Source organism: Exophiala mesophila (genome assembly GCF_000836275.1).
Source record: "Exophiala mesophila strain CBS 40295 unplaced genomic scaffold supercont1.6, whole genome shotgun sequence".
Lineage (NCBI taxonomy): Eukaryota > Fungi > Ascomycota > Eurotiomycetes > Chaetothyriales > Herpotrichiellaceae > Exophiala > Exophiala mesophila.
In genome coordinates, this window is record NW_015622509.1 from 500,515 (window position 1) to 511,440 (window position 10,926).

Consider the following 10,926-nt stretch of genomic DNA (forward strand, 5'->3'; position numbering starts at 1 on the left):
CTGTTACTGCGGTACAGACGTTTCCATCTTCCAGCAAGGCCCGTCCGGCCCCTCTTCTTTCCGGAACTCACCATGTCCACGCCCTTGAGTCTCGGAAGCGTCATGCTTTTACTCTTCCCCTTTTCCAGCTGTCCCCTTTTCACAAATGTGAGCCTTCTCCATGATCTTTGGGCACGCAGGTCAACCTTGATAAGGTTCAGAGATGCTTCTGATTGCAATGACTCGCGATCCGCGTCTCGGCCCGTTGCAAAATCACGTACTGCAACACTGTCCTTTGCCCCTGTTGAGCCAATCCTTTCAGCTCTTTCATGACTAGGAAATCGTGTCCATAGACGAAGGACTTCTTTTGCTGGATTATCAAATTTTGGTTGAATTTCTTTCCCAGACTTGTTGGGCGTGATATTGAAATGCTTTCCTAGATGGAGTAGACTGGGTTCTCCCTGGCCATTCAGCTTCTCTTGGGAAGGATCCAGAGTATCTCCTGCGGCGCTCTTGGGTGCTGTTGTGCAAGAGTGGTTCTCCCCATCGACCTCCACGACTCTTTGTCCGTTCCTTACACCTGAAGTAGTCGTCTGCCTTTCATTGGAGACATCCACAATACCTGCAACACCCGAGCTTTCTTTGCTGGTGACGTCTGAGTTTCCTCTGCTACCATCTCTATTATCAACTGGCGTGGTCAGGAGTTTTCCCAAATAAGGTTCGTCTAGCTTGTTAGCAGTTCTTCGAGGTGACCTCTGCATTACATTTTTAGCAGAATCAAGAGGGCTTTGTTGATTATGGCCAGATACTTGGGAGGGTCTTTTACGCTGCCAATGAGTTCGACTTTGCGAAGTCGGTCGGGTGCATGTCCTGAAAATTTGATTTTCCGATGCGGAGGAAGCTGGAACAATGGGGAATACCTAATTCGAATGTTTAAGCCTCAGAGTGGTGGAATCAACCTCACTCATGCGTTCACTGGCAGCGTCTCTTAGGGCTTGAGCACTTTGCTCCGTGAGTTTATGGACTCCGTCTGTCTGGAGCACGCTTGCGCTAATCTCACTAAATCTTTCGTTCTCTTCGGTTCGGTGACGTCTGTTGCGCTCTGTAGTGTATTCGACAAGACAGGCCCTTGCCTCCGGCAAGCTCAAACTTCGATTTCTGATGGAGCCTTCTGGTGAGTATGATTTCGACTGGTCGCTGTTGAAGCCCTTGCGACCAAACCAAGCCGACTCTTCCGTTCTCGTCTGCGGCATCTTGTCGCTAGGTGTCGTGACAGGGAGACTTATTGATTCAGATCTTCCACCAATCGCTATACTGTTTGGGTTACGTCTGCGTGAACAGGCCGTTGGATCTTCGGAATCAGCAACATCGCCATCACTCCAGTAGAAAGATGATGAATCATCCACGACTGGTCGCTTATGAAGGCTTGATTGAGATAATCCGCAAGACGTTGAGGTGGCAGTCCTCCGATGAGTTTGCGACAATCCCCTATCAAGTTTACCCTCGAACATGAGCTTTGTCAAGGGATCTGAAGGCCGACGATTATGCTCCACAACGCTGTGTTGTGTTACTTGAGTCGATTTAGAGACCCGATGACGAAGGCTTCCATCATCCGGGGAGCCAAGAGGTCGCTGTGCCGTGCTTGTTCGACTTGTTGTCGGTCGTGACGCGATTGCAAGCAAGGACGGGCTTGCGAGATTCTGAGAGATTCGCATATTGAACAGATGAACAGAGTCCTGGTCAGATTCGTCTAGAGAGTCAAGGTCTTTCTCCCAACGGTTCTTGATGTCTTTGAAATTTGAATTGTCCGGGGGAGCACTGGTGGTGGTGAACAGCTTGCTGGAAGCAACAGAATTGGGGTTGTAGAATGGGTCAGCCTCTGTTGTTGCGATAGGTTCAGACTCTGTGAACCTTGAAATGTACTGGAGCAGACTGAGATCGAGGTTCGACACAAGACTGTCACGAGCATCATCTGGTTCTGTTCTGAGGCTTTCCCTTTTTGCCGCGGCTGCTGTGTCGCCAAGTCTCTTGAGCTCGCTCAAGACGTGAAGTTCTGTATCTTCAACGGAGCAGGTCCCTCTCTCGGATTGGGAGTTCGTAGTTAGGACGTTAGTGGGCGTTTTGGTGGCCTTTTCAAGCCCTGACGCATCGGGGAGAGTGATAACCCCACTTGCAAGACCAACACTTAAATTTCGGAGAGCTTTCATGGGTGAAGTGCCTTTCTCGGCTAGGATGGCAGTCATGAAGGAGATGGGAGAAGATGTATTAGGGTCTGGGGGTGCAAGGGGTTCGTCTTGCGTCGGACCCGAGTCCTGCTGAAGAACTTGACCAGGTGAAGGGCCCCTCTTGACGGAATCTTGTTCTTTAGTTGTGTCTGGACTTGACACTATGGCTAATTTTATGCTTTTTGCATCACTGTCATACCCTGTTTCGCTGCCGGTTTTTGACATGAGGAATTCAGCCAAACCAGCAGAGCGCTGGCTATTGTGCAAATCGGCGAGTGGAACACTACCCGAGGTCATTAAGTCGTCTCTGTGTGCATGAGTTGATTCACCGGTAGCAGTCTTCTGGTTTGAATGGTCTTTACTCGGGCGGCCTTCGGAGATCCTTTGCCTGATATGACTTCCAAGTTGCTCAAGGCGGCTCATATCTGTAGTTTCTGGACTCTTGGCTCCGAATTTGAAGTTGATATCGAATGATGGCTCTCTTTGTAGTACCTGGATTCGATTCGAGGGCCTTTGACGTCTGTGCGGATCTGGCAAGCTCTTTCGGTGATTATCGTGGGCTGGCATGCGCTGCGTGGCCTCGGGCTGTTTTGGTTCAGTAGGGCGCAGAAGCATAGGTACATGTATGTTGGTTGATGTCGTAGAGACGTGTTTGGGCCGTGTATCGCCTGAGTTGACGGGCTGTTTGCCGTCAGGCGAAGGAGCACCGAGACAACATATAAAGCCCGAAATAACGGCGCGGATGGCCTTCATGATGAATGCAGATGAAACAATGACGGCAAAACAATGCACAAGAAGTAATCACTGCGTGAAGCACTGGGCGACTGTGCAGTCGAGGTCGACCAAAAGGGGCAGAGATGTTGATTGTGACGAAGGTGAAGATGGTGGAAACGCAGCAAATTGAGGCCAACGTGTTCTGATATGGGAAATGGAAAGAGACAAGACTCAAGGAAAGGAAGTCACGATGGACATTCTGAGGGATGCCAAACAAAATAGAAGGAGCGATCGAAGCACCTGCCATGAGCACGACTAGATGTCAAGGCTGGACCTCTGGAGGGGTGCAGTCTTATCAAGTCGAATGAGAGGTAGGTCTGGGTATACATTGCTGATCCAGATTCACCGCATTAACTTACTGTACAGCTTGAAGAAGGCTATTTATTGCCTTGCGAGACGGACTGTTGGCAAGATACTCGTTCATGAAGGATAAGCTGTCACATTGTTTATTAATGGAGGTTGTCAACAATACAGCGGAGTTCTCATGCGGGGAATGCGGCGACTTTGAATTCTCCAACCGTTGTTGATTGTTACACCTAACGCATGACATTGGCATCCAAGGAATCTTGCCAGATGTCCTCTCTTAACCCCGAGTCAGGCGGACTGCATGTAGCACTCAGCTCTGGTTCTTTCGAAATCACTTCCAAGGAACTGGGGAGGCTGGACTCTAAGGATTGAATCTCGCCTGGCCCAGCACTTGCAAGATCCACGTCATGGATCCAGATCTGGAGATTGAGGAAATAGGTCCTGATGGATACCTAGTGGCCATCTACCAGGTCGATGCGGAAACTGGTCAAATGCGATCAATGATGCCCCAAAATCAGATTCAAAGCAGGACCACATTGTTCATTCGACTTACCAGCCCTTTCCTACCTCTGGGCTTCCCGGACAGCGTAACGGCAGATTACATACCTTATCAAATATACGACTCCTTGCAAGCATTTGCCTCGACAATTGCAGGATTGCTGGCATCACGGGCCGTCTTCGTTGGCATGGGGGTAGGGTCGGAAGGTGCATCTCTAGTCACCACGATGCTACTGTACATTGCCCAGGAGACCATGGGCCGCGTGGCCACCATTTTGTTTGCCGATCGGTTCTCTCAACGAATCGAGGCCGACGTCAAGTTCTATCGGTTCTTTGCTGACATTGTCAACGACACCGCGCTCCTTCTCGATTGCATCAGTCCCAGCATGCCGACTGCTGCACGAGCCATGACGCTAGGTGTCAGCAACGCGTGTCGAGCCTTGTGTGGGGTGGCAGGCGGGAGTAGTAAGGCTATACTCAGCACCCATTTTGCCAAGTCTGGAAATATCGGCGAGCTCAACGCCAAAGATGGAAGCCAGGAGACAGTCATCAGCCTGTTAGGCATGTGGTTCGGAGGCATCGTGGTCAGCAACGTGCATGGAACTTTCGAAACGTGGTGCTGTCTGTTAACCCTCCTTGGCTCGCACCTCTGGTGCAATTGGCAAGCCGTAAACAGCGTTCGACTGATGACACTAAACCTTGAAAGAGCATCGATCCTGTTTGAAGGCATCGGGCGAGATCAAATTCGGGACCCGGTCGAGGTTGGGGCGAGTGAAGGTGTCATGACGAGGTACAAGAGTCTGAACAGCAACTATGCCGGCGGTCTTCGGCGCCTTACCATTGGCGCGACCTTTGGAGAATTAGTTTCTTGCGTGCTGCGGACAGATGACAGGCACAAGGGACTTGAAAATGTTCAGTATCTGCTGCACCTGTTCCGCCAAGAAGAATACATATTGTGGATTGATCCAACCACGGCTAAGGCTGTGATGTTGCTTCGAGAAGGCATTTCAGGACAAAGCCAAGCTAAGGCATGTTTTCACTTCTTCCGACTGATGCAGCGATCACCCGCGCCCTGGACGCGTGAAATCTTACACGGCAGCAACCAGGACAGCACGGGCTTGAGCCACGAGCCCGTAGACCCGCTGGTGCAGGCCGAGAGAACACTGGATCAAGTCAATACGCAGTGGGATTCTCTGAGTCAGCGGCTCAAACAAGCGGGGTGGGATTTGGACAAGACAATGCTTGAGACCCGAAGAGGCTTTCGATTCAGGAGACTGCCGCATAGTAGGGGCAAAAAAGATAGATAGGAGACATGGGAGAGGGAGCTATGGATGTATTCGGCAGTCCTCATGCTGAGAAGACTTGACCTCAGCGTGTCATGGGGACTAAGGACAAGATATTCCGACAGTCTCCGCCCAACACCTACCAGGTGGGTGTCTGTGGATATGGGTGAGGAGTAGATTGCAACGTATGATTGTGATTGCGGAGCCTTGGAACAACCACGACAGCAAGAGCTTTTGGCGCAACTCCTTGGCAACGCCTCTCACGAGCAAGCCACACGCGGTTATGATACTGTTTTTGCAATGGCGGGCTAGTTTTACAGACAATGGGTTGGCCGGGCCCCCTGCAGAATGTATGACTGTCAACAACTGAGTCGAGTTCAATGGCTGACAAAGTCAAGGGATCAATGCGGTTGCTGATCCATATGCCACGATGCTTAACCGGCAGGCAACGGCACTTCCGTCCCCACCGGGTAAACTGTCACTCCTGCCATAATTGCCCCAAGGCTGGAACTCCCCAACTCGGAAATATTCCAGAAGGCCCCAAATTTCCGCATCTGACAAAATGATACATGTCAAATCCGAGGTAATTATTATTGAGGGTCCCGCCCGAGAATTTTGCACGATCAATGAGATGTACTTTGAAACAATTACTAACTGAGACAAGCTACGCGTAGTGGAGGCATGAAATATACTCCGTAATAGGTACGTACTCCGTAAGTCAAGTCGAACCGCCCGAACCGCCCGAACCATAATGGCGGCCAACGCGCTTGAGGTCCCTCCCCAGCCCCGTAGAGGAGTAGAGCCAAGCATAAGGGCTTTTGTACACAATCTTTCTGGGCACACGAACACGTCCACCCCGAAAGACGAGGGCTAAAGGTACCTAAGCGTGCTAAGGTATGCATAGGTTGGAAGCCACAACATTACCTCATTGCCACTGCAATCTCTTCAATTACTCGTGCCACAGTCATGTATCATTACTGTTATCATGGAGACCCGTCATAATGTCTACCTGGCTTGGCGTGGCGTGAAGGTACGACTGTCCGTAGACGTAATCGACAGCAAAGTGGCGAGCGTCCCAGTACGATATCAAAGTAGAAATCTGAAGGCACGGATCAAAGGCAACATGTTGCAGACAGGAATATTCCGGGCCGGGCAGGAGAGGAAAGGTGGGACACGTGCCATTGAGGAAATCACTTTTCAGTAGTGGCCGCATCGGACAAAGAAGGTGGTGACGGCAGTACAATGGTGCAGGTGCAGGCGCGGGCGCAGGTGCAGGTGCAGGTGCGATGCTGTTCCTGGTACGGTAACGGTAATATGAAGTTGCACGTGAAGGTTGCCACTGGAACCCGGAAACATTCCAGAAAACGCACAGAAGGCCGAAGCATTGACAAAGTGATGTCCAAAAGTCAATCGCCCAAAGTCATGGGGCAGTGCCCATTTGGGGTGCTGAGATTGGACAGAGGCTAGAAGGCGTGGAAGTTTGGAAGAGTTTCGAAGGTGGAAAGGAAGGCAACATAGGTAGGCTAGAAGCCAGGCAGCACCTAGCAGCATCCAACCACTGCCCACCGTGGCGATCTGCACCTGGCACGAATGCGAGATGATGAAAGAGACCCTGGCAGCCCACCCCGAGGCTTGACTGACCGCAAATCTTTACCTGTACCATGGACAAGCAAGACTCGTCTCTTGGATCAACCTGATGAATTACCAAGTCACTCAGATACCCTGACCCAAGCAGCATCGACACCCTCTCGTGCCTCTGCACAGGACGCACGGATTTATAGTTTTAGGGACGAGCAGGTGCCAGAGGGGCCAGAGTGCCAGTCACAGGCCTCCAAGATTGCCCCTCACATCCGAAATGAAATGATCAGCATCATCATTCGAACAAGCCCCGGCAGGCGGCCCCAACTTGACCCAATCCCATGCCCACAGACTAGCCTTGGTTGTGGCACTAGCGATGTTTTGGGCAAGGCTAGCGACCCAGCGTTGCAGCACGCAGCCCGTAGCCTGTAACCCGCAGCTCGTCACCCCCCGTTTTGTTCAATGACTTTGGTCTTTTCTCCTCTCACCTCTTGACAATTCACATCACTCCTTCTTTCGCCTTTTTCTTTGCCTTGTCCGGGGGGATCCTGGGCTCTCCGTAAGGTCAGGGGCGTGTATCTTAGCTTGTAGCCTGTAGCCTGTAGCCTATATGCTATGGTCTTCGTCTTCTGTTTGCCCTGTGCCTGGGCGCCCTGTCTCGACTCGTTGGGTTGCTATGGTCCAGGCTGCCCAAGCCATGCCTTCCAGGCGACCCTCACACCCTGACAGGTAATCGACTAGTCACTCACTCTAACACTTTTCCCCAGTGGGACGAGAATAGGGCGCGTGCTCATCGGGTTTTTCTTCATCCACTTCTTTTTCAATGCCCAAAGAGATTGAATTCGCGCTTGATGCTTTGCTTGCTTGTTATCGGCGAAGAGCTGGGCATCGATGCCATTTTGTGCTGTTAGCATAGGCTTGTCCCTCGCTCCAAACCATCAAACCATCTTCCACCTCCTCTTCTCACTTGGCCCCATCTATCGTGTGCATCATATTATGTTGTACTGAATCCATCCATCATCCATACCACGGCTCTCGTACTCTCGTATTGAATTCCTGGCCTACTACTCCTACCTACCTTCCCTACCCTGCCTAAAGGCGACATCCTCCTGACCCTGACCACGACCGAATACCCAGGCACCCACTCCACATCCTTGTCCACCATCTTTTTCACTTTGTGACCCATAAACGCTGTGGACCGAACACTAAGCCACCCATCCATCAGATTGGCTCATCCGCATCCTCTGCAACGTATTCCTCACACTTGAGTTGGTTCGCTCTGTATTGCTCAGCGGCAGAAGCCTCCTTGTTGCTTTCCTCTACCCACCATCACCGTCTCCGCCTGCATTTTAACGTCAATCGCTCATCGCTCGACTATGACTCTTACCTAACCATCATCGACACTCCTCTCCACTTTCTGCAATTCTCCTTGCAACCCCGAGTCCACCGCCCTATTCCAGCAACATGACTCTACGGCTACCTCAATTTCACAGCCTCTTCATTCTGTAGTCACCATCGATATCCTCGTCAGCGTTCAGACCCGCCCGAAACGTCTGTGGTCTGCCGGTTTAGACAATACCTACCACTCTCTCCCTCTCGACACTTGGGTCAGACAACACACCTTCACTCTTTCCCGTTTTTCATTCTCGTTCCGAGACACACTCTGCTCGATTACGAAACCCGTCCCTCACCTTCACGGCCCTCCTTCGTCCCCATCGTACACGAACGACTACAAGACGACCCCTCAGGAGCAGAGTCTTGCCATCCCAAGTACTATCAGCTACCTCTCACCAGCACTCCTCCCTTGATCGCTCCACACTGCTGGCCTTGTAGCTCTGCCGACGACTCTCGACTACCAACCACCTTGCTCAATTCCAGAAACCGAACATTCGTGGTGACACCACACCCTTCTGTCACACAAAAAGGGAGTCTGCCGGACGGAAAAAGATCGGGTGCGTACAGGCCAGTGACGAAGTTTGCCGGCCGTTGCACATAGTCACCTGTCTTTCTCATTTGAGCAATCACGCGTGAGCAGAACGCGCGACCACCTTCAGGCTCTCGGGGCAAACTGGGCACTTGACGCCTTGTTTGGACCCGGTGCCCTTGGGCGACGGCTATATTCCTGCAACAAACCTCCGGTGGTAAGCCTTGACTGGTGGCATATCCCCGCCGACACCCTTCACGTAGAGTGTGGGAAAGCTGCCAGTTCAGCGCCATGATTAAGAGGAAATCAAACAGCATATCCTACCCATATACACCTGAACCTTCGCCCCCTCTTGGACCGTCAGATCAGTTGCTGGGCCAGGTCCCGGAGCATTGCATCATGGCGAGCGATGACTTCCCTCGGGCTCGACCCATCAGCATGGTGTCGAGAAGAGATGGTGTCATGTCACCCGCAAGACCGACTTTGGAGGACGTCCTAAATAACAATGCACCATCTCCATATACCCTCGCCGCTTATACCGCCTTTCTATCCCAACAACACTGTCTGGAGACTCTAGAATTTACCACCGAAGCTAAGAAATACACGGAAAAGTATGACCTTGCTTCAGCTCAACTCGCCGGCATGCCATTGACTGTCGATACCGACGAGGGCTTTGACTTGATTCAAGATTGGAACCGCATGTTGGATATCTACGTCAAGCCTGGAGCCCCTCGCGAGATTAATCTTCCAGCAGAGGAACGAGACGAGCTTGTTGAATGTCCATATGAGCTGCGCCCTCCTCAACCCGAAGTTCTGGAACCTGCCGTCAGAAGAATGTACGATCTCATGTCCGATTCCATCTTTATTCCCTTCTGTAATAGTTTGAAGGTCCCATACGCCAAAACATACAATCCCACCTCGGACTGGCCGACCAACGATTTGGAGGTGTCACGGTTAACATTTGACGAAAGGGCATTACATTCTCGACGCCGACGCTCACCCCCCAACACCTCAGCAGCTCCTTTTGAAGTCCCGTCACGCTCACCGCCGCAAAGCCATCGACCCCCTCAATCCTCGTCGCTGTCATCAGCCCTCGGTCGTCAGAGCCAAAGCCGTCTATCTACTCACGTCTCACATTCATCCGCTGTTTCAGAGAGCGCCTTGACAGATAGTAGTGGCGGTGGACCTGAGAGCCCACCAGAGGACCTGATGACGACGCCTCCGACGACACCGCCCGCGGGTGACTTGCCTGGCGGGGGTAACGGACACAGTCACTCGAATAGCATTGTAGCATCCAAATCTCATCGAAGCGAAAGTGGAGGATGGAAGAAGATGGGCATGAAAATCTTTGGTGGAGGCAAGAAGAAAACCGGAAGTTTTAATGAATGAATGGGTTGAAGATTCTGGAGGCTCGACCGGTCAGCGTTTGCATGACTAGTGCGGCCCCATCCTGACCCTCTCAGCCTCTGTGCGGTCGAGGGCTTCTCGATTGTTACGGCAATACCTTAATGTTACCGGGACATGGCAATCAACATAGGCGTCGAATTGGAGCAAAAGTCGAACGCATTGTGGATCGGACCCCGAAAAGACTTTTGATGTGGTTATGAGTTATGATTTGGCACGTGGTGTTTGGGTTATTGGGTGGCGTTGCATCGCAAGAAATTGCCAGGTTGCTTTTGATGGCCAAGTCCTGCCTTGGTGACGTTGGATGTGGATTTGATGAAGGGGGATCATTGGATACCCATCTGGACGGTCACGGTCCACGGTGGTCGGAATACATATATATGTAGCCGAGATGTGGATGGTTCTTGAGTGAGCAGGAGAAGTTTTACTCTCAGTGACAATATCATTGTCGCTGAAGGCAATCAATGTAATCCACTCAACACCGACAACACTGAACCTTGTGATTTCGTTTTGATTCGTGGCTGAACACTAGTTTACATCTACATGAGTTTTTGTAGGTCAAATTAAAGCTTTCTTATTCTCCAGGGCAGGGCGACACAAAGAGCGAAGGTCATGTGTTTCAAAGGGGCCTCACGTGAAGATTCAATCTCCCTGAAACTGCAACTGCAACTGCGGGTGCCTCGCACGTGTCGTTCTTTCCTCAATAATGACCAGGGTCTTCATCAATCACCTCGCCTCACTTCACTTCACCTCATCCATCACCTCATCTCATCTCATCTCACCTCACCTCAGAGTTCTTAGCCATTTCCACAAGGGCCCTGTCTGGGGACTACGGCATTCGTTTCATCCATGTCAAAATCACCATGAATCACCAGCCAGCCATGGGCTGGTGGTCTGCTTTGACGAGAATCGAGATCGACTTCTCACCTCCATGACGGTAGGTTCTTTCATATTT

General features: G+C 51.4%; 2 protein-coding genes across 2 annotated transcripts; both read left to right on the plus strand.

Annotated features, from left to right (window-relative positions):
- Window positions 1–3,691: 3,691 nt before the first annotated feature.
- PV10_08102 (uncharacterized protein) lies at window positions 3,692–5,089 on the plus strand (the record flags this gene model as incomplete). The annotated part of the gene is made up of 1 exon (XM_016373079.1): window positions 3,692–5,089. The coding sequence occupies one exon, from the start codon at window positions 3,692–3,694 to the stop codon at window positions 5,087–5,089; it is 1,398 nt and encodes a 465-aa protein (XP_016219990.1).
- Window positions 5,090–7,478: 2,389 nt separating this feature from the next.
- Window positions 7,479–10,551, plus strand: PV10_08103 (uncharacterized protein). Its single transcript, XM_016373080.1, has one exon. It carries the CDS (start codon window positions 8,859–8,861, stop codon window positions 9,954–9,956), a length of 1,098 nt encoding a protein of 365 aa, XP_016219991.1. The 5' UTR covers window positions 7,479–8,858; the 3' UTR covers window positions 9,957–10,551.
- The last annotated feature ends 375 nt before the right edge of the window (window positions 10,552–10,926 follow it).

Bases quoted from the DNA above. Each gene is read 5' to 3' on its own strand.
- PV10_08103 (XM_016373080.1), top strand. From the start codon at position 8,859: ATGATTAAGAGGAAATCAAACAGCATATCCTACCCATATACACCTGAA.